Source organism: Aedes aegypti, chromosome 1 (assembly GCF_002204515.2).
Source record: "Aedes aegypti strain LVP_AGWG chromosome 1, AaegL5.0 Primary Assembly, whole genome shotgun sequence".
NCBI lineage: Eukaryota > Metazoa > Arthropoda > Insecta > Diptera > Culicidae > Aedes > Aedes aegypti.
In genome coordinates this window covers 68,682,127-68,707,160 of record NC_035107.1, presented here as the reverse complement: position 1 = coordinate 68,707,160, position 25,034 = coordinate 68,682,127, and the positions used below count along the sequence as shown (strand labels likewise).

The 25,034-nt window shown below is 37.5% G+C and overlaps 1 protein-coding gene across 15 annotated transcripts in view; it reads right to left on the bottom strand.

Moving 5' to 3' along the window:
* Positions 1 to 25,034, bottom strand: part of LOC5578290 (stromal interaction molecule homolog) — a 131,194-nt gene that overhangs the window by 90,287 nt on the left and 15,873 nt on the right. For all 15 annotated transcript variants that reach the window (XR_002499167.1, XM_021838938.1, XM_021838945.1 and 12 more), the window contains one exon: positions 22,222 to 23,395. Coding sequence is in view for 14 of the 15 variants with exons in the window: in XM_021838938.1 (XP_021694630.1) it covers positions 22,222 to 22,633 (412 nt within the window). In the remaining variant the exon portion in view is untranslated. The remainder of the gene's footprint in view (positions 1 to 22,221; positions 23,396 to 25,034) is intronic.

Below are 25,034 nucleotides of genomic sequence, written 5' to 3'. Positions count from 1 at the left end.
CATGTGCGTTTAGCAATCTTGAAACGCGTATTTAGAATAAAAATAGGCAATCGAAATCATTGAGATGGAAGGGTTTAGGCTTAATCTGCGAATGAATAGCTGACACATTTGTTACAATTTTTAGTAAAATTTTTGAATACATTTCTCAAAAAGTAGTCTCTTGGTGAACTACTATAGGCATAATTCCTGAACAAGTTCCTGACAAATTTGATGAATGATTTTATGATTAAAATTTCAGATAAGTTTTACGCTTCTTTCTTGAAAGACTTTTGTTGAGGTTTCTCAAAAAGGCAGTTCAAAGATCTCTTCAGGCTAAATAAACTCTGTCCAATAACTGATCAGCTAGGTAATATATTGATTTTTATGACGTTATGAGATGTCAAATCGATCCGTCAATTCAGGACGAAGTTGTGAACTCCACACATCGCGTCAAGACTCTAAGCTGATGGTTGGCTCGTCTCTGGGTTACCAATGGTATGCTACGGCTTAAAGTGTTTTTAAATCATTTCATCCGAAATTTTTCCTTCTTTTAAACATAGGCTATTCTTTTAATTTATACTGGTTTCATAACTGTTGGCAATAATTTAACTTATATTTTAATTGGGAATTTAAACTTCTTTTAATCATCGGCAGTTATTTAGAGTTATACTGAATAACGATCATTTGCATTACAATTGCTTAAATTATATAAAAGAGATTTTTCCTTTTTTTGATCATAGGTGGTGCATTCAAGAGAAAACTATTTTTCATATTTATCGGAAGCTAAAACTTGTGGTTGCTTTAACTATGAAGTAATTTACTTAGAACGATTTCAGGAATCGAAGTGAATAATTGCTTCCATTTAGGAAGTTCTTCTTTCAGCTCTGACTGTTTCTTGAACTAACACTAAGAGCTTATTTTGTAAATCGATGACAATTTATCCTTCTTCTAGAATTCATTACAAATGCATGCTAACTGTAGGTCACTATTGTTTTCAATTTCGGCCAAACGGCATTCGGCAAAATGACCCGGAACCGCCAAAAACATACCTTAAGCAATAAAAAATAGAAGTATTCGGTGGAGGGATTTTCAATTAAGATTCATAGAAAGTTGTAAATGCAATTAATAAGAGGATTGCAAGCTTGCTTAGAGAAATGTAATTGATGGTATTAAACATTGTATTTTAAAACATGAAATTCTAATCGTTATGATTTTTTTTTCAGCATTGAATGGTTTTAAGTTTTTGTTTAATCAATTACTGGATTATAGTCTTCGTTTAAACTTTTTTCTAAAATAGCGATCAAATCAGTTCCAATTGATAATGATTCTGTTTCCATATACCCTGACTTTATTGACTACCTTGAGATTCGAATTTTGGAGCTATAGTAAAAACCCACTAAATAACTTATAGGGATTGTGTTGGTCGGAACATTAACTGGTATGCAAAATTTTCCGTTGTAATTAAAAATCCCGTTTGTTTCCCGGTGTTTTGAAATTCCCAGCTTTTGTCCGGTTTTCCCGATTTCCCGGTGTGTTGGTCACCCTGTTTAATAGAAATTTTATTACAAATTTAATAAATTTCAGATAGTATGTCATGTATTGCTGAAATTTCCAATTGACAAAAACCCAACCTTGCCAAATTTGGCTTCATTTATATAAATTGTAAGTAAAAACTTTGCAAAATATGCGTTTAGTGATATCCTTTATTGATGTCCTTTATTAAAACACTAGTTACGTAGATATTGTTTAAATACTCTAGTTTGAAAATTCAAAATGGAATAAAATGTATGGTCTACTAGTGCAGGCATAGCATATAATAAGATTACTATGGAATATTTTTTTGAATATCACAAAAAAAGTACTTTCAGCAGACAGAGAGAGGTTTTTAACATAGAACCCGGAAAAATACTGCAGGGATTTCTGAGGGAAATCTAGGAGGAATGCAAAATAAATTTTAACAAGGTTTCTGAGAAACCTGTTTGGAAAATACATAAGGAATAATTTAATTATTGGAATTGTAAAAACTTAAGTGAAATTTGGTTAAAGCATTTCTAGTAGAAAAAAAACAAAGGGAATATTCAGTATCCATTAAGGGAATCATGGGTAAACTTCTTTTGGAGTTTCTAGAGAAACACTTTAGGAAATTTCAGAAAAAAAAACCTCAGAAATTTGTAACGTATGTTATGGAGGAGTTCCTGTGTGTTTCCTGATGGAACTATTGTAGAAATCGACTCATCTCTAGAAATTGGAAGTATCCCTAGAAAGAACGGTGGAGAAATACCTCTAAGATTTCTTGGAATATTTTAGTAGAAATCTTTGAAGAGGTGCCCAAAATGAAGGAATCAATGAATGAATAAATGAAACCAATAAAGTATTACCTAGAAATATTCTAGGAGGAATTCCTAAAAAGCCAGAGGAATTTCTTAAAGAATCGTTTGAGAGAATCTCACTTTTATTTTTTATGGAAAATTAAGCAATATCTTTTATGTAACTCCTGGTCCTATTTTCAGAGTGGCCACTCCAGGATCAACTTGTATGATTGCCTCTTTTACCATCAATGACAAAATCTAGTAACCATATGCTGTTTTTTTTCATACAAATGGCCCAAGTATAGGAATTCATATCTCAGCTTCTGGTAGTCCGATTTGGATAAAATTTGGAAGACGAACTACAAAAAACCTGAAGTATTGTTTGTAATTAGTACATTACATTTCAGTAATTTTATTAAATATAAAATGATCGCGATTTTTTAAAGTTTGATCAAAAAAACGGTAAGTTGTAAAATTCGTAACGTAACTTCTGAAAGATAAAAACTTTGTATTTGATTACTTATTGTGATTGTCTGATAGATGTTGAAAATACAGTAGAATTGCAAATAGATATTGATTATTTCGTGAAAGTTCGAGTACATGACCATTAGAGCGATGCAAATTTTCAAATTTTCGCTCCTCTATGCTTAACACTTCAGTCGTCACGCTGTTGTATTTTGTACAACACTGTTGAAAAAACCTCGCTTTTCGTTCACAACAGCCGTGTGGTGGTTCTGACGGTGACAAACCATGCGGCGACTGGAAGGTTAAACGATTTTGATTATGGTGAATAGCATCTTCCCAAAGTTTAAAGTCATTCGGGAGAAATTTGACTGTGCACACGCAATTTGAACTTTATATGGAGATTACTGTGGAAAACGTCAACCTTTTGTGTTCAGCCCTTTCTCTCTTCGTCATAATGTTTTATGAAAAAGTGAACAAACTCTTCTCATGTGAAATCCTTTCAGCTACAACTTTGCCGAAGACCACATTTTGATTGGATGTCAGAATAAATTGTTATTCACTATTACAAAGTGGGTTTGCATTTTACATGCTTCATCAACTGTTCGGCAGGCAACATTGGAGCTCCTGGTGGGAAGAATGGATCAAAGTAATCCAGGCTACTATGATCTACAGCAAAATGGCAGTGTTGCTCTGAAAGTAATTGAATTATCATCTTAACATGATTTAAACTTTGTTATCAAAAATAACAAATTATCCTTATGTCCTATCAAAATGTGATCTTCGGCAAAGTTGTAGCTGGGAAAGATTCTTCATTTTTCCATAGATTATTATGACGAGCAGTTAGATGACTGAACAGACAAGATTTGCCTTTTCCATAGTAATTTCCATATAAACTTCAATTGGCGTGTGCACAATCAAATTTCTTCCGAATCGCTTCATTTTTTTGGAGAATGATTTACATCATAATTGACACCATTTAAACATAGGGGAGCAAAATTTGCATCAGTCTAATGACCATCCTGCAGTAGAAAAGTTAGCAGAAACCAAGATCCAGACTTCCAAACTTGACTATTTTATATAAAAAAAAAACGATCAAAACGAGCTTTTTTTGTCCAGTACAGTATTACAGCTGTAAATCAAGTCAATAAATCATTGCTGAAGATCGACAGAATTCAGCAAGAGGATGAATCAGTCTCTGATTTATTCGGAATACATTGTAGGCTTATGATTCCACGCAAAGATTTATGGTAATGTGTGTTTCTTTTACTACCATCGTGTAAATATTAGTTTTCCCGCGCCTAGTGATAAGAAGTCATCGTTTTGACTGATCACCGACCGAGATTCTACCATGCTGGGCATTTCCGTGAATCATTCAAAAATTGCGCTGATTTATCTCGCGCGTTAGCGGAGCCAGAGTAAACAAATTTCTTTCGGAACTCTGATGGGGATGTTGCCCTCTGCATGTTGGGAGATGATTAATTTATGGTTGCGAAACAAATCACTGCTAACACATATTCTATAGTTACTTGCGTGAAAGAAACACATTTACGGTTTCCGAGGAATTCATTGAAAGGAATTTATCAAAACAGGTGCAACGATCACAATGTGATTCCACTGGATTTAATTGTTTCTCGCGTTAACAGATTTGTTAGGACTAGGTATAAAAAATAAGCTACAACGTGATGCCATTTGCTGCGAGTGCATGTTTGTTGTCCATCTTAAAGTTGATTTACATAACAAATCGAATTAAGTTATACGCCGATTTTAAAAGTTATATCATTTCGGGTATTGTTGGTTTGCGTATAAAGTAAATCGTACAATATATTTTTTCATTATGGTTTCCTCACAATGATCGATTTATTACAGATTATTACAGAAAACTTATACATCACAGAAAACTGAATACATGTATTATTAAATTATTACAGAAAACTGCTTCACCTTTCGTAACACTTTTCGTGATACTTTCCAGCATCTGGAAAGATGCTTTCCTGCTTCTGAAAAGATGATTCCCAGCTTTTAGATCGATGCTTTCCAGCTTCTGGAAAGATGCGTTCCAGCTTCTGGAAGGATGATTTCAAGCTTCTGGAAAGATGATTTCCAGATTTTAGAAAGATTATTTCCAGATTCTGAAAAGATACTTTCCAGATTCTGAAAAGATGCTTTCTAGCTTCTGGAAAGATACTTTCCAGCTTCTGAACAGATGCTTTCCAGCTTCTAGAAAGAAGCTTTCCAGACACATCTAGGTATTAAATTTCACATTCAATTATAAAGCCACGATTATCTGTGTAGCTTCCACTAAAGTAGAAACTTAAACAAAGTTGTTATTTCAGTTAAGCAATACTCAAGTTTATCTCTCAGTCTACGTACTTGAACTAGTCTTATGATAGACCAATCTTCGCAAACAACTAATCTAAGCATTGAAGATGTCATATGACAATAGTATCTTGCTCGATTAAAATACTCTTCAACTGACTGTGATTCCCGGCAGCAAATCATTCCCATGTTGACGACACCTCCTCATCACGACGGGCGATGACTTTAGAAGTCTTCCAGCGCTGAATATTAGCTTGTTTACTCTCCGGAGAGATCTTTGACTTCCCACCGTTCGATCAATAATTAAAACGGCAAGTGGCGCAAGTGGGAATCAAAACAAACCCAACGCTGCCGAGATTGGCGTCGTAATTTGGACGCAATCCAGTTCTGCCGAATATCAACCAACTAGGAGATGTTCGTTCGTACAAATACCTATATAGTGGTGTGGAACAGGACAAGTAAACATCCACAATCGTAAATCGGTAAAGTCCAATTTTGGAATGGCAAGGGCACTTCTAGCAATCTAGCATCCATCATTCAATAATCTATAGTTTCTCCTGGTTAGGGAGATGGGCCTCTTGGGCAATATGTTTACTTGGCACGTTAAATTGTCGTCCCATCTAAACGGGTTGTGAGGGCGGTACGTGATACGATGCATGAGAGATACACCGACCATTCAAGTTAAATGCGTTTTACCGACCTGTCTGTTTGTTGCACGAGAGGTGTCAGATTCCCTTGGCCTTCAGCATACACGGTGTGCGAATAGTTAAGATCAGAGGTTGCCAAACTTTTCGAACAGTATAGCTGCTTGGGCACATCAGGAGTTAATCATAATATTAACCTCCTTTTCCCGAGCAGCCTAGATAGCCGCGTAGTGTCGGTAGCGGTTGTTTTAACTGGCTAAGAATTAACACTACGGACTGCCTGTTCCGGTGGTAAAAGTCCACCTCACAGGTGACCCCTAATTAGTGGTGTAATGCGTACCGTGCCTAAGAATAAATGGTTAGGGAGGTCTAAATAAAACCTAATCGCTAACGGAGCCTGTGGAGTACCAGGGCGCCCTCTGCAGTATTGTGCAATTCCTGTGCTACCCGTAGCAATGGCGCATGTGACCTTGTGTTTCTCCGAGATAATCGGCTGCTCTTCTTCAGTCTCTAGCCTGAGGCTAAATAAGGCTGGGATTATGAATATGTTGCTATTTAATTTAAATTATCACCTATATGGTTTCGCATCATGCGTTTTACACAGTGTATTCTGTGCTTTTTCACCTTTGGCGACTTTCAATAGATACCGATCTAGTTTTTTCGCTGCATAAAAGAACAGCAACGATCAATCTTTGCAGACTCATGCAAAATGGTGCAGCCCAAGTGGCGCTAGTTCAAGAACCCTACTTTCGTAGAGGAAACTTCTATCTAGGTAACCTTGTGCACCCAGTTTTTGCTACTTTCAGCAAACTTGAAATGACAAACTCACGCTACATGCCCCGCGCATGCGTGCTCGTTAATAAAGCAATCGTTGCTACACGTGTTTCTGAGATAACTACCAGAGATGTATGTGCTATCACAATCGATGTTTCTGTTGGTGACCTCAACAGGAAATACGTCTTTTGTTCGGTATATTTACCACATGATGAACCATCCCCAACGCTACATTGCATAGCAAAAGGCCTTCCGCTGATTGTGGGCAGTGATGACAATGCTCATCACATCATTTGGGGCAGCTCAGATATCAATTTGAGAGGCTCCAGTCTGACGGAATACTTAAGTAGTACAGATCATGGGTTACTTAACATAGGCAATCGCCCAACCTTCATGATATCTAATAGAGAAGAAGTGTTAGACATAACGCTCTGCTCGAATAGAATCAGTCACGAGTTGATGAATTGGCATGTATCAGATGAGCAATCATTATCTGATCATCGCTACATCTTCTTTGAACATTCAAATGTAACTGCGCAGACTTTGCGTTTTAGGAATCCCCGGTCAAAAAACTGGGAAGTCTACACTGAATCGATTCCGACCAAATTTCACGAATACTCTCCGTCCATTGAAAATCCAAGTAATTCGGATGATGCCGTTGCTACTACAACATCCAACATAATGGAAGCTTTTGAAGAAACATGTCTTCTGCGGTCTGTGAAAACTACAAGAGGCACCCCATGGTGGAATTCCGATCTGGCTAGACTCAGAATACAATGTAAAAGGAGTTGAGCAGACGCCGTTCAGCTGGATCAGAGTCGTTCAAGTTGGCTCACAAGACGCACAAGAAGGCTCTTCGTTCTGCTGAACGATCCGGCCGGAAAAACATTTGAACTTCTGATGTAGAGGTTTTAGAATGTTTATTCAATACACACTTTCCCAGATGCGTGGACATAGCGCCTACGGATGAACCAAATGTATTTTCATGTAGTTACGAGTCTCTGGGTTCGGCTCACAGTATCGTAACTACTGAATAGATTCAATGAGCACTCAATAGTTTTGACCAATCAGTCGGACCTCTTTTCTTCTGAAATATCAGGAAGGCATTATCGATCATCACATCCACGATTTTTTATTTGACAAACATGACACTTCATGTGAATCAATAGGCTTACCAACCTGGAAAGTCCACAGTGACTTTTTTACACAAAGTTGTATACGGTATCGAGAAAGCATTACCAATTGGATTCATCAAATGGTCAAAAATCGACATCTCTTCTCGACATTGCGTCAAGCTGCGAGTCGGACTGTTTGCGGATGCCCCCAAGGAGGAGCTCGTAGCAGCTCAATAATTGCGGTTTTCCAACTTATGGATTTGCCGACGACTATTTAGCTTTGATAGTTGCTACGTGCATAAGCACCCTATTCGATCTGATGCAAATTGCTTTTCAGGTAGTCGAGAGATGGTGTCGCCGGTTAACCCGAATAAAACATCTATTGTTCTCTTTACGGAAAGACGAGATCGCGATGGAGTTCGACCTTTACGTCTTTTTGGCACTGAGATTAATGTGACTGATCAGGTAAAGTATGTCGGAGTCGTTCTAGATTCCAAACTATCATGGACACCTCACAATTATTTCAGAGTCCAAAAAGCTCCTTCGATCAATGCCGGGCGAACCTTTGATAAAACCTGGGGCCACAAACCCAAGTATATCAAATGGATTTACACAACAGTTGTTCGACCAATATCGGAATATGCCTTGTGTTGTGGCAAAAAAACGAAGTGTGAACAATCCACTTAAAATTGGGCCATCTCCAAAGGATGTATTCGATGGCGATGTCTGGTGCGTTTTCTCCCATAGCAGCATTCGAGGCGCTTTTCGACGTTGCACCACTACACATACATCTTAAACAAGAAGCACTGTCATGTTCGTACCGTTTATTGGTGCTGGATATACTGGAGAGAAATCCGGTGAATCGTATATCTACACACACTTTTGGTGAATTGGGACAAAATTGCCCTTGCTCCAAGTGATCTCACAATTGCTTGTCACATCTCTTAAAGGACATTTACCACACGATTCCCTTCACGGGAAGAGTGAACGTCCTGACTATTTGGAGAGAAGTATTTCAAACAATATAGAATGTTACACTGATGACTCCCTTCTTGAAGATAGAGCTGGTGTATATTCTCGTGAGTTAAGGCTGAATCAGTTCTACTCACTTGGTAGACACTGCGCCGTTTTTCAGGCGGAAATATATGCTCATACTTCTGTTCAGATAGTCAGGCTGATATAAAAGCTTTTCTTGCTTTGGTCAGCTCAAGTCGAAGTTTGTTACAGGATGTCGAACTCAAATTGAGGAACTGAATTCAGTCAACTCTGTAAACCTTGTATGGGTCCCTGGCCATTTTTCCATCGCTGGTAATGATTTGGCCCTGAGCCAGCTATTTTGATTTCGAAGTGCTGGGTGAAGCTTCAGGTCAATTCTTTGGCGGCTACTCAGCACAAGTAATACCAAAACCAAATTGTACATTACAGAGTCAGGAGACGAAGTATCTGTCAAAGCAGATCAGAGCGTTGACTGGCTACTGCCGACTCAAGTATCACATGACAAATATTCAGCACGGCCATGTGTGATCCCGATTATGGAACTTCGTATCATCTGATATGTAACTGTCCAGCGATGGCACGAATCTCCCAAATGGTGGGTAACGTGCCTCTGGAGCAGAGAGCCGGCCAGAAGGATACCTGATAACTTATAATCATGATTCTTAATAAGCTCATTCGTCTCAAACACCCGTATTCTAACACGATGAAATGGTTGTGCGGTAGAGTACATGGCTCTCCATTAGAAGGTTCTTGGTTTGAATCTCGCTCTGTCTTTTTTGTTTTGTTTTCATTTTGTTGGGTTGACTGACGGAACTATAAATGTATAAAAAATGGATGCGCGAGTCATGATTTCAATTAAATGCTTGAATGATTCTGAGCAACCAGCTACAAAAACATAACGCGTGTGTTGCGTTACGGATGTCTAAATTAGAGTATCATAAGTTCAAATCATGGTGTATTTTCATAAAATGAAAACACACTAGAATCATGATGGACTGATTTCGACCTGTGCAAACTTTTACACAGTGAATGCTGGACTGGCAGCAATGACAGTATTCATGTCGATGTCGTCACATAACTTTGCGGAAATTCATATTTTCGTTAGGTGAGATGCATCTTATCAATCGTATTAGAATCAATTTCACAACAAATCAATGGCGATCAGAGAATTTGTAAATCAGGGTGTCTACTCATTTAGAGAAATGAAATTCCCTGAGAATTCCAGGTTTTATAAAATAATTCCAGGTAAAAAAAAAATCCCAAAATATACGAATATGTAGTCAATTTTAGATGACTAAAACTTTTTTTTCAAATGAAGGGTATCTTTGAAAATAAATTTATCTAACAATACATTTCAAAGTATTTTTAACTTCAAATAATAACAATTATCTGTTTTGTTCTTAACGTATAATCATATGAAAAAAAAATGACGATTTATATTTAATTGCTACGAAAATTAAGAATGTTTATCAAATGCTCTGAAAGCGCCTTTAATCATCAATGTTAGGTGCAAAAAAATAGTTTATTTGATTTCAAGAAAAAAAAAACCTTTCCCTTAAATGGAATTCAGGATTTCTGGTAAGCGTTTTGTTTGAGACCTCTTGCTTGAGAAAAAAGGAGGGGTTTCTCATGACAATACAAGTATAACAGCTCGATTTACTATAAATTTCAATTACATGTTACTCCGCAGATCTCTTCAAGAGTTTGTTTGAGGTTTTTCACGAACTTTTCAAGTAATTCTTACAAGAATATCGTTAACTTCAATAATTCAATCTGGAATTTTCCTAAAAATAACGACATAAGGAATCATCCATCCAAAAATTATTCCATTGATTTTCCTACATGCAAAAAAAATGCGGTAAAAACTACCATTTTAGGAGGTTAACTTAAGCGCTCGCACCGGCAATTTTCAGCAGAGCACAAATGCGCTTGATAATACTATGCCTGTAGTCGAAATCTTATTGATGGAAATGATTTCTGTCAAATGTACCAGTGATGTAGTGGGATGTACTACAAACATAGTTATTTGTTCTGAAATTCAATGACAGTTTCAAGAATGGGCGTAGTCAGCTAAAAAATGGTAATTTTCACTACAGATTTTTTTTCACGTGTAGGACTTCCTGCAGCATTCCCGTTTAGAGTATTTAAGAAATTCAAAACTCCTTCAGGAATTTTTCCAATTTGAAAATTTCTCAAATATTTTTTATTGTCTTTCATCTAGAGAAAATTCAAGGAACTTTTTTAGGTTGTTCTGGAGAAAAAAAATCATGCGTTGAATTTTGAAAGAAAATCCTAGAGTAATCTCTGATGGAACTTATGTGAGTTCTAAGTACGCTTCGATGAATTACAATTAATGAATTAGGCTATTTTATTTGAAAAAATATTAGAGAAACGTTCGAACCGCAGCAACAATATTTTGATGATAAATGCTGGAGACATTCCAAGAGAAATTTCTGGTAGAACTTAAAGCGAAGTAGCCTATCATTCGTTTTGGCAGCAATGATGAGTTTGCTGCGTGCAATTTCAAAGTGATAAAACTCATTCTTGATAGTTTATATTGGCGCGCCATGAATATTTAAAATAAAGCCTCATGAAAATTTCTGGAATAAATGAAGAATATGGCTTAGAAATAATTGTAGGATTTCGTGGAAAAATGTCGAAATGATTTTTCCCAAAACCTCTGAAAGAAACTTTTCTGAAGAAATTTCTCTAAGCATCCATTTAAAAATCGCTAGTAGCATCTCTGGAGAAATTTTCTAGAGTATTCAAGAAGAAATCATTGGAGAAATTATTAGAATTCCAGCAGAGAGCATTCCTCGAGATATGAGAAAAATGTCATTAAGTTCTTGTGGAATAGTCTTAGTGTTCGTAAGTTTCTCTGAAGCCATTAGAATTTTGCACCAAGATCACTGCAAGCAGATTGAAAAAGTGACTTTAGAGTAGTTTTCATTAAAATAGGGACTTAAGAGACCACTACCACAAATAGAGACTTTCATTGAAATAGCGATTAAATCTAAAAAAATGATTAACCTGGGAAATGTACTACTTTTCGTAATTTTGCTCTTTTCCTAAAAAGTTTATTATTTCTGTATAATAGGCGAAATAACATTCTTGTAAAACTTGTTTAAATGTTTTCAATATATCAACGGCTCATTAACGACATCCAACTGGAACTGTACTTGTATTTACCAAACTAAACATGTTTCATGCTGATCAATTGAATGTTGTTAAAAAGACAGAACATGTCAACTAGCGTTTTTATAGCGGCGCAGCCGAAAAATTTTTTATTTGAGGAGTTTTTATGTCACAAAAACTACATATTCTAACATTTATTTTTGTTTCAAAAAAATTTCCCTGAGTGTAGCCAAAATTCCCTGAGAATTCCAGATTTTTTCCAGGTTGAATAAAATTCCCTGATAATTCCAGGTTTTTCAGGTTTTTCCAGGTAGTAGACACCCTGTAAATGTTTTCCAAGATCATAGGTTGATGTTCAGGTTTATTTTTCATAAACTTGCGACATACTGCTCAAACCGAATACTCAGTCAAAATTCATGAGAGTTTATCTTTACTACATGTCATAAGACATAAGCCTTCCATGTTATAAGCCGCCATGTGTTCGCTTCACCAATGACAGTTACTCTGTTGAATACGGTCTGTCGAAGAAACAAGCTACTCATGGAATTTTTTATCAACTTTGAAGTATAACTATTCCCCTATTGTCAACAAAAAATATCAGAATGGACTCCTGTAAGAGATATTTCACTAACGGATCCCGTATCAATAGATCCACTGGCATCGGTGTCTTCATTGAAAACCCCTCCGCCTTCCGAAAGCTTCAGGATCGTTGCACGGTTTATGTTGCTGAGCTGGCAGCAACCAACTTCGCTTTGGGGATGATCTTCAACATGTATGTATTGTGATTTAGAGTCACCACCAGTGCAGGACTTGCCATGCAGTAAGGTTCCTCCTAATTGATATTAAGATTTTCGTCTGGCGGTTTGACTTTCAGACGCTTGCCGCGGGCTGTTTGATAAGAATGAATGATTTATCTCCGTGATTTAGACCTGGTATTCACCACTTCCGCATCCAGCCCACGAACTGTCTGTCTATGCCCCACTAGGGTGGGGCTTATTTCCAAAAATCTTCCGTAGTCAGGATTTACAAAGTGGAAAATGATCATCGGTCCCAAAATAACATCCTGTGAAAAAATGAGAATTTTCGGTGAAGGTTTAGAGGTGGCGCAAAGGGAGTAAGTGCAATTTTACCGTTTTAGTGAACTCTGAAAAAAATTGGTATGCTTTTCAGCTTGTTTTGGTGATTTTAGGACCCTTAAGGGCAAAAAATCACCTCAAAATTGCGATATCTCTACTCCTTTAGATTATATTTGACGAAATATATTTATGCATGCGATTTTTGGCCCTTGTATAGGTTACGCTGACTGATCATTATGAACCCGAATAAGCATATGATTAGCTGGGGAGAATTCCTATGCTAGTAAAATGGAGCGAAGTGCAAAGAAGAATGAGAAAAAAAACAAAGAACACAGAAGAATGTAAGGTGGGGTGGGTTAAACAGTTGGGAGGGTGAAACTAGTGATGTGTTGAGTGTAACTGAGGAATCTTGTAAAATCTCGATTTTACGCAATGGAGAAAAGTTCCAGTAGAAAACGATGATTATATTTGCTTCTATTTAATATTACCTACTTCAGAAATATTTCGAGCAATGTTTCTTCAAGTAGGGGAAGAGCACCAATTTTTGACCCATCTCTAGCTTTCGACCCATGCATACGATTTTAGATTACTCTTAATAGAAAAATAGTAACGGCTAAAACTCCATGCGAAGTTTCATCATTATTCTCCTGGTAGGTATAGATTGCTTCATTGCTTTAGTTCAATAATCGTTCGTTTTTTTTTCCTGGATGTTGATAGCAATTTATCGATATGGACCGTTGCAAAATATACATCCTGGAAATTCAGCCTCACACAGTATTAATTAAATTCATAACAAATTTATATAAGCATTTATATATACATAGGACATCCTGTGAAAATTCCTTCATGTAGCTCTGTCGCAAAAAAAATATGTTTCAGAACTGTGAAGCTTTAATTTTGTTTCAGTTCGAGAGGTTTTCAACCTGAAGTGCTTTATCTCTTGCACCCTATAGAAGCTCGTGCAGTAATTTGAATTTTGACTACCGATTTTTTCCTTCTGTTGTTGTTTATATACATCGATTTCATATACCGATGTAGAACGATGTATTGAACTTCAACTGCATTTTCGTTTGTCCGAAGTTATGTTGAAGGTGTTGTGGCAAAAGTGAAGTATTGGAAGCCCAAACGCAATTAATTGTTGAAATTGCATCATAATCCAGAAATTCCTGTGGAAATTCTAAGAGGAAGTGTTACTGCTAGAAAGCAGAAAGGATATATCGTGCGGGATCAAAATCCGAACACTTATGAAATGAATCTAAACCCTTCCACTTCATATAAAACTCCTTCTATTTGTATGAAGTGTACGGATTTTGAGCCTGTATGGGTTTAGGCCCCTCTGTACTTTCTTTCAGATTATAAAAGCAATTGCTGAAGTTATATCAAACGGGCATTCTAAAACACAAATTTAGTGTTAAACTTGCATATAATCACATCTCATACATCCAACCGAGATATTTTCACGGTTCCGCAGTTCATTCTAATATAATATCATCAGTTACACCTTTTTTGTTTAACTCACCCCATCTTACATTCTTCTGTGTCCTTTGTTCTTTCTCTCGTTCTTCTTTGCTCTTTGTTCCATTCTACTTGCATAGGAATCCTCCCCAGCTATTCATATGCTTGTTCGGGTTCATAGTAATCAGTCAGCGTAACCTATACAAGGGCCAAAAATCGCATGTATAAAATATATTTCGTCAAATATCATCTAAAGGAGTGGAGATATCGCAATTTTGAGGTGATTTTTTGCCCTTAAGGGTCCTAAAATCACCAAAACAAGCTAAAAAGCATACCAATTTTTTTCAGAGTTCACTAAAATGGGGAAATTGCACTTACGCCCTTTGCGCCACCTCTAAACCTTCACCAAAAAATCTCATTTTTTCAAAGGCTGTTATTTTGGGAACGGTGATCATTTTCCACTTTGTAAATCCTGACTACGGAAGATTTTTGGAAATAAGCCCCACCCTAATGCCCCACCCTTATTAGTATTTGTATGTATATTTTATAGCGTTGAAGGAGGTAAGATTAGAATGATGATAGATCCTAAACAGGGGAGAGGGAAACAATACAATGTCCGTTTCTGCTTCTGCAGGGATTGAACCCATGCTTAAACTGCTTACCAAGCATAAGTGGTAGCCGTTAGACCACCAAGCCAGTGGGGATGCCCGCAAAACAACTACTTTATCTTCGCAGATAATTTCAATTCTATAGAGGCTTCCCGATAAATGAAAACTGTGAAACATGAAACATGCATTATACTTTCTTACAAAAATGAGAGAACAATTGTGTGCACTGGTCGAAGGATCGTACAAGATTGCCTTTGTCTGGGTCCCCTCACATTGCTTAATTTATGGCAATAAGAAAGCAGACTTTCTATCGTAAAGGTGGGCGCTGAGGAAGATAAGATTTAGAGTTTCCTTTTGCAATTTAATGAACAATTCAAGAAAGTTCATCTTTTTACCAAAATAGCTAGAAATAATTGGTGTGTCTATTCAACATCAGTTTTCCAACTTCTGGATTTTTCCCGGATGACTGGAAATTTAAAACCGAATGACATCATGGTTCTGCGACTCCAAAATTTCTAGACAATTTTGATATGCAGAAAGTTTTGACATTTGATTTGACTTTTAAAATATTCGTATTCAAATTTTGAATTTTGAAGCAGTATCTTATGTATAAGATTTCTTGTTCTTCATTAAACATTTTATGTAACTCGACTGAACTATCGAACTCATTAAAAAGAAAATATTTGATAATAAAAATAAACATTCAGTATTTAGTTCACATTCGGAGATTTTCTATAAAACGGAAATGTTTAATACCTATATTTAATCCATTATCATCTAAGAATACCTTCAAATGGTGATACTCTCGATGGATCCAAGGCAGGCTTGATAGAAACTCCTCTGCGATTTTCAACACAGATCCTCAAGCGATTCGAGTGAGAGTGCAAAAAAATGCGAGGATTTTTTCAGGTACTCCCTCTCCCTCGTTGCGATGCTCACTATCACTCACACTTCAAACAAACTCTTTAGTCTGCCGCCCGGACAGACAGTCTTCGGGGAGTTGTGAGAGCACCCTTTTTTGATGGAATTTTACTCTGTTGTGTTTTGTGCTGCATTTTCCTCGCTCATTTTTCGTTGCCTAGAATTTGTTCGCTCCCTCGCAGAGAGGCAAAGACAGCACGCTGCTCTAGAGTGTGTCACCGAACTCTGATGATGTTGAGGAGAATTATCAAGCCTTTTCCAAGGTGAGATCTTCAATACAGAAACGATAACTCGCCAAAACACATTAGATTGCTTACTTGCTAAAATAGTTGATATAACATCATAACAAGCATTTTTCAATTAACCCAAATTTATTTTACAAAAATATTGCCAAGCATTGAATAAAAATCTGATCAAGCATGACTATAGGACCTTGGTAGGGTTTATTAACCGGTGGTCCGCGTACCCTTAGGGGTCCTCGAAGCCATGCTGTATTTATTGATTTATGTATGAATGTAAGTTTGTTGCGAGAGAGTATTTGATGTATCAAATATTATTGAAATTTAACTTATTTTCCCCTTTATAACAACGCAAATATTGATAAACTACTTTTGATACCATTCTATCAATAAGAGATTGCACACGAGAATTATTTTTTCTGCACGCAGTCCTAGTTCTATTTCTTAGACGTTGCTCAATGCTTCTGCAGTCTGAGCTTGAAAGTGAAACTGGGATCGTTTCTAGAGTTATCCAGAGAAATTTTTTTGAAATATTTGCTGCTAAATCCTAGTCAGTTGATTTTTCAAGTTTACTGGTGAGGCTTCAAGTTTACTGTGACAAGGCTTTCAGAGTTCATGGAGAAATTTTTAACGTTTTCATCCCACGGCCGATAAGTTGCTCCTAAGCAGCCAATCAGAAAGTCCTTTAAAATATCCACAGATACCATGTTTTGCTAGGTCTTCTCGAGTTTCTGATCAAGTCGTTGAGTAAATCTTGTGAAACTTCTTCAATGAACTCCAGTGAATTTCGTACTTATTCCCGGCCCTTCTGATTTACTTTGGCAGGAGATATTTGAAGATTTCTTGGAAGCTAGAGCAGCCACAGTTTATAAATATTTTACCAAAAAACACCAATTTTAATTATGGAGGTGCCTAAAAACTATCTAATTTCTATCGATGTGTAAATAATGTTATGATCGATTGAAACTAATCGTTAATGTTGGTTCATAAACATCTGAGTTAGTCAACCTCATTCTTGTTTACGGCGGATCCAACTTTCGATCGAATCCTATTCGTTCGAATCCACGACCCACTTGATTTTGCTAGCGAAAACGGGAATGCGAACCGGTTTTCGATCGAAAGAGCATTCGAACGAAAACAAGAATATGGGTGATTATCGTTCAATCTTTCCCAATCTCGATACACGTCTCAATTTCCGTACTCACAAAGGGGGGTGGGACGTTTCGCATAAGGACGTTTGGCTAAATGAGAATTATATGCCTTCGTTGAAATGCTTCAATGTTCTTGTACGAAACTGAATTATCCCAAACATCCGTATGCGAATCGTCCCTATGCGAAATGGGTCACCCCCCTCACGAAGTGCATCCAATGTACTAAACAAAGACTTAGTCCTTCGTCAAAAGATGTGTTTGGTAGACTATTGGTGAAAATCTTACTAGACTACTTCGAAAAATCATAACAGAATCTTTACATTATCTGTGATGAATTTCAAACTTGATTTTCTGGTACGCCTACCAAAAGACAAATACAAATCATTCTGAGATCTCTGTCAGGTTTGCATGAACATTCATTTTCAAATTCATCCATTTTTAGGGGTCTACGGATTATTTGTAAAGCTTCAAAGAAAGTACCTATCAGCTTGGAAAAAGTTGAGGTTATAAATCTAACAAGAGATTCACATGGTGTCCATTCAAAACCATTTTTCCAATTCCCGGATTTTTCCCGGTTGCCCAAAATATTGACAAACTGATGGCAAAATGATCTTGGAGTCCTTCAAATTTGAGAAAAAAAAATCTCATACAAATTTGAAGAACTTTAATTAACTTATTTATGAACTATTTTTATTTATATTTAAAAATGCTATAACTTGCAAAACGTTTGGAATATGAAGAAATCCATACAAAATCTCAACAGACCTTTATTATAGATCAAGGATTACACCAATTAGTAATCGAAATAAGGCTTCACCAATAATCAGTATCATCAATAACCAAAGAAATTCTCCTAATGAAATTTTAAATTAATCTGATCGTGATTTAAAAAATAAATATATTTGCAAGAAATTTGCCAATTTTTTTCTTGGTTTAGCTTCCGTTTAAGAATTTCAAGCAATATCAGCCAGGGGTCTATTGAACAATTATCGGTTCGATATTCCAGTATCGAAGGATTCCAGTAAAGATCTCATAAAAAATTGGCCATGTATCTAAAAGGAAATCTAACAAGAATCTCACTAATAACTATGCCAAGAATCCCTAAAAACTCTTCTTATAATATTTTCAAGATTAAGCTATTTGTCTACCAAGTCACTAAATGTAAAACATGGTGCGAAGTTCGAGTGACAAGCAGTCGTACACTTTGTGGAAAAAAAAATCTAGTTTCGCCCATAGTGCTTGAAATTGAAACAAATCGGTTTTCCGGAAATACCCCAGGGATTCTTATGAAATTTCCTCTGAAGTTCTTCGGGGTGTTTCTTGAGGAGTCTCCGCAATTTTTTTTTGAATTCATCCGAAAATGTTCATGGGTTTTTTTTTTCTGGAATTACTTTTCTTCTGGATATCCTTCTAGGACTTTTCCTCTGGAGCTCTTCTGAAAATCCTGCTGGAAATAGTAATGCCTCTGTCATTCTTGCGTAAATCTCATCGAATTCTTTCAAAAATCCTGTCAAAAATCCTTCGGAATATCTTTCGAGGATTCTTCCGGGCAACCCTCCTAAGATTCTTCTACTACAAGGATTCTTCTGGAATCTTTCTGAGATGCTTCAGGACATCTCTCTTTGACTCCTTCGTATACTTCCAGAAATTTTTCCAAAATTCTTTCAGAAACTTTTTGTAATTCGTCCATAAATTTCGTTAGAATCCTTCAAACAAACCCTCGAGGATTGATTTCCCGGTGTGTTTTCCTAATTTCCGGATATTTTCCGTATGTTTCCCGGTCATTTGTTATTCCCGGGTTTTTCTCGCGCTTCCCGAATTTCCCGGATGGATGGACATTCTCGAACCACTAAGAATGACATGAATAACTCGCTATTGATCTGCAGAAATCCATACCTAATTTCGCCAGGGACCTCATAAAGACTTTTTCACAGATCAAGGACTAGTCAAGTTGGTAATGTAAACAAAGCTTTTCCAAGAATTAATTTCAGTAGGGTAGAAGCACCGGTTTTGGCCATACGCCAGTTGTAGCCACAGTGGATTATACCCCATTTTACATAGCCAATCAGCATGAAACTTTTTGTGTTCAATAGATAACATCCACATGATAGAACTACATTCATTTACTCGTCCGAATTGATTCAAAACATACACACTTAAACGGATTCGCCGAGAACCCAACAGCTGATATCTCGTACCGATTACCGAGATTTGGCATTGAAAATTACCGAATTCTCAGCTGTTGGGTTCTCGGCGAAAAATTTTACTGAGGTCGGTGAAATAATTTAAGTGTGTAAGAAAAACAATTGATTTTCCTAATAATTTTAACTCCCATACACCTAATTTGGCCAGGGTACTCCTAATTTGGCCACTCTCATAAGAAATCAATGTGATTGGCCAATTTAGGAACCGAAGTTATGTCTGGCCGAAACTGGTTCTGGTGGCCTATAATGACCAACGATATTTTCGAAACGAAACGATGGTTTTAGCTCAGCTTTGATATTTTTCATTTTCATTTTCATTTTGCAGCGTTTGGTGGGGCAATGAGAGCGCAAGTCAGTCCAAAGCCGGGGTAAGGGATAGGTAATGGCCGTAATAGTCTATGCGGACCACTTGAACACCATCGGAAAGGATAAGAAGGGTTGGGGTAGGGTATAGGGAATGGAGAAGACTTGACACAGTAATGCGATTAATGCTGCAAAATGTAAATGTGCTGAAAGCAATTTAATTTGAGTTTTGAAGTTTGATTTGACTTATTAAAATTCCAAATAGATCGGCCATTGTACAAGTAAGAAAGAATATGCTGATCGCTTTCTAGAAATTTTATAAACAACAAAATAACAACAATATGAGAGTGATGCTAAGGGCTGCTGATGGCACAATGCGACGCTTTAGGAGATTTTGATACTGAATGAACATTACTATACAGAGCGCAATTTAATCGATGGTGATAACTTTACAAACTTTATCTGTTTTTACACTGATTGACGATGCTGATTTACATAAAAATATTTTAAAAATAATTGATATTATTAGTTCATTTGTTTGTGTGATCTAAGTGTTAATAATGGAAAAATTTTACATACCCTTGATAATAATACTTCCCTGATCAGAAATATTATATTTTGAGCGCCCTTTTCGAAGCTATTCTATCCAGGTATCCATGTACTGCTTTCAATCCTGAAATTATTCTTATTGTGCATGCTCATGCATTATATTAGTGATGATCATAATCATGCAACAGATAAGAAGGAGAGAAAAAGAGAATATAGGAACAGTGATTAGTAATGAGTTAATTATGTAGTTTTGTTAGAATTATAAACAATTAAACAGCAGTAATGAATAACTTATAAAATTACTTTGCAGCATAGCTGAGCCTTTCGGAACGTAAGACCGATGTATAAAAATAATTTGTTTCGAAATTGTCCGCGTGGTCTTCTAGTGCCCCTATTAGATCAGAATCAGTCATAGACATACATATCGAATGCTCGCCATGACCCTATGACCAACATTTGTATATGTATAGACTTAGCTGATGTGGCTTTTCTAATAGGTAGTTCTTTCACTCATTGATTGTCTTCAAAACCTTGTCAAGTATAGAAAATTGATTTTATTTCATTTATTACTACATTAAAGCTACATTGTACTTATTAAGTATTAGGTATTATTTTATGTTTTTATCACTATTGATATTATCAAGGCCAGAATTCCCAGTGAGTGAAGAATTTTATAGTACTAGAACACCATAGAAGATCGCTTAACATTACCTAATCATGGAACGGCTTTTTGCTCTATTATTTTAGGTAGATGCTATTGATCTCCCTTTGCTCCTATCCGCAACCCGGTGCACGCGCCCTGTTGGTTTTCGAAAACCTCGTAGAAGATTACAAACCGTCAATGGCATTCCCAATTACTACCCCACATTGCACATTCAAGGGTCTGATTGTGCTCCTAACCCACCCTCAGTCTGTAATCTTCTCGCCAGTTTGAAATTATATTTTCCCGAAGTGAAAGTAATTTTGATGAGTGATAGCGTAGTGCAGCCCAACTAGTACAGTAGTTTAACCAGAATCTTTAGGTCAGAAGATAAAATCTAAATTTTGTAATAAAAAGGTTGCCATTGCTTTGAAATTTACCCAACATCTAATCAAAACTACTAACAACAGCGATCAATTATCAAAATTCATCGCTCCCTGGAAAATATAATCCCAAGCCCAGGGGTTTTAGCTCAGCTTTGATATTTTACACACGTAATATAGATTGAAAGCTTGCATTTGACATATTTGTTATATAATATTTATTGACATTTACTCTTAGGCTGGCCAAAACCGGTGCTTTTACCCTATATAAAGAAATTTGCAAAACAGGAATTCCTAATGAATCTGCCAGATTTTTATTTGGAAACTTCTTAAATTTTCCAAGTAATTAAAAAAAAACTAGCGTCTCGATTCACTTTAGGCTTCCGGCCAAGATCTCTCCTTAAAACCCGTTCTAAATAAAATGAGGATCCTAATTATGTTTCATAAGATGTTATTTAAATTTATTCAATATTTTCACCCAGAAATTTACAAAGCATCTCACAATAAATCGGTAAAAATTGAAGGAGAAAATGGTTTCTACAGGATTTTGCCAAGAAACTAGTAAACGTTAACTATTTCTCTAGCAACGCACTGAAACCCTGGATGTTATTATAAGTTCAAAAATTAATGACTCCACAAAGCGTCAGACGCAATTGAGCCTCAAATAAATAAACTTAGCTAATAAAACAATTGCGGCACAACTAGAACAATTCTACGGCGCACAAGGGCGCCACGAGGCACAGTTTGGGAAGTACTGGTTAAGATAATGTGTCTACAATTCAATCAACGTGTGTTTGCGATTAGATTAGCGTGCACGTGGGGTGGCAGAGGGAATCCAAGGTGCTAACGCTCTCATGCGTGTTTGACTGAATGGGTTATTCTATTAGAACTGTGTAACAAAGAGGTGTGGTTGGGGGGTTCAGAGTTGTGGGAGCGCGAACGCTTCCCATGATACATACCGAATTCGTGGTGGACGGCTTGCGACATGGCCTGGCTCAGCACCGCGTAGGAATTGCGCGTCTCCAGCATCCGATTGCTGCCGCTGCCGCCACCCGTCGACGACGTCTTGGGACTGTCCTGGTGGGACCCCGCAGGAATTGTAGGGGACTGACCGTCGGACCCGGTCGAAGCAGCAGGATCGGATCGAGATCCAGCTTTGCTGGTGCCACTACTGCTGCCTCGCTGTTGCTCATGCTGGTGTTGCTGATGGGCAGGAACTTTGTGATGCTGATGCTGTGGTGGTGCTGATTGCCTTGAATTAGGTTGTATGTCATCTGCGGCGCCGAAGCACGACGCGAACACGACTAGCAGCAACAGTAAAGTCACAGGAAGCCAGCTTCCGAACGATCGCGTGAATCGAGGAGGTTTCATTTCCTCGCTACCACCCTGATCCCCGAACGCACTCACGCACTCACGAAATCTGGCTCTCAAAGGCACAATGATCTAGATCCTGACGATACTTCGGAACAGGGAAGTACGGAATTACGAAACGACGATCAAACTGAGCCAGAATCTCGAAACTAAAACCGATCCGAGCACTATCATCGATCGAGTCTCATTATGGGGATCGACTGATCTTGCGAGAGGTTGCACTGGTTGTCGCTGTGGTTGAGTTTTCGAAGGGAAGTGTAGTTGTGTTCTACTGCCGTCCTGTTGCCACCGCCAGCTCCCTCGCCTTTGGCATTGATCTTGAACCGAGAACGGGTTTGCTCTCCGTTTGTCGTTCGCGTACTCGCGATCGATCGAACTTCCGTAATCACCACACCAGACTCCACACACTCAACTGGCGATGCCTCTCGCTTCCAGAAACTGTCGATTCTCGATTCGTACGACCTTCACCCTCCTCTTCTCGGGGCTGCCTTTGTACTTGCGCGTTTTGGATGGCGCCCCCTACACTTGCCGTAGCCAAAATTTGCAACCTGCCCTTTCGCAGCTCCCTGGAAATTCGAACCGATCGAACCCCCGGAGACCTTCCCGACTTCGTTCCGTTCTTTACGACGCACTATTCTCTTCACACTCTTTAGAGCTTCACCTTTTTTCACTGAGGCTGCAATAATTCGTCTTCAAGATGCTGCTGCGCTTCTCACACTGTATTCACACATGCAAATTCACGTCACCCGCTCTCTCTGCTTCCTATAACGAAACGACAGCCACCACAATACACAATTGAATACGGTGCGAAAAAATCCCACTCGGGGGGACGACAACACACTCTGGTTCCCCCGCACGGTGCTTCATTTGCCGGTTTTATAAAAAAAAAATCATCAAAAATATAAACGCCAGTTTGTTTAAATAATTATAATTAAGTAGCTAGTGCGCATCGTACCTTCGTGCTGTGCGTACACGAATTCTCTCTGCTCTTGGAAGTTTTCTTTTTCTTTTCAGTGCTAAAATTAAAAACGGTACTTTTCAGTGCTACTTAAACAGTACTTTTCAGTACTATTTTTTCTACTATTGATCCCTTTACGATCCTTGTTTGGACCCGTGCCTTCGATTTTTCGTTGGACCCGTTGGCGAAAGCTAGCGGTGGTAATCCTTCTTGGACACCGTCTAGGGAAAAAACCTCTCGAAGGTCACATCTTCTTTCATAGCATAGCATAGCATAGCATAGCATAGACTGACTGTAAATGTCAATGGTTGCTACTCCGTGATTGATCGGAACTGGTAAGAATTGCACTACGATCCAAATGAATAAGGGATGGGAGTTTCCGCTTACTCTCGAAGTGCAATTTTAGCAGATCTAATATTATTGATCAATAACGGCGCCGGCCAAGTCCTTACAGTCAGTTGGGATGGGGAAGGAATGTTAGGGTGTAATGATTGTTGCTTCTAGAGACCGAGAATACCTCTGCATCTCCACAATCACCACGGGAAGGGTGTTTATTAATGAGGGAGGAAAAGATCTGGGAGTCACCTCTGGTCGGTGATGCGATCCATGGACAAGGGGGAAATATGCGACTTATATTTAAAGCTAGTTTTGTATTTTTGTATCGAGAAGTTTTTGGTAGAAGCTTTAAAAATACGTCAACATCTATAATGTCGAACAATTCAAAAGATGTTTTTATTAATGACGAAAACTGAAAATTACATGTATATATTTTAAATTATATGAAACAGGAAAAATGCCGACACTTGTAGTGACGAACCAAACATAGTTTGTTTGAAAACTACATATGAGTATTACTGTGCATTTTGTCTCGATATGGTAGAAGTTTTAAAAAATACGTCAACATTCACAATGTCGAACAATTCAAAAGATAATTTTTAATAATGTCAAAAAGAGAAAAATATATGTATATTGAAATTGTATAAGAAAATAGCATAATGCCGACACTTATAGTGACGAACCATACAAAGTTTGTTTTAATATTACATAAAAGTTACGCTTTTAAGAAAAAATGTGTTATCATTAGCATGAAACGAACTCACCAGTTGGTAATCCATTCTCGACTGAACACAAAATTGACACTGACAGCAAAACTTCTTGGCGTTCCGAAAACAAACCGTCTTGCTTTGGCCTTCCCAAATACCTACCCAGCAAGACGCTCCGAAACAGGGAAAAAAATCTCCGGCGACGAAAACGCGCGAAATCGTGAGCAAAATATATCGGACGACACAAAACCGAACCGTCCTGCTTGGGCCTCACGAGGCACTACATCTCGAAGGTCACATCTTCTTTCGTTTATTAACTAAACATGGTATCAACAACTAACAAAAGGAAGGGTGAATCTCTGAATTCACTACTTCCTTCCAAAAAAATGGGTTTTAAAAC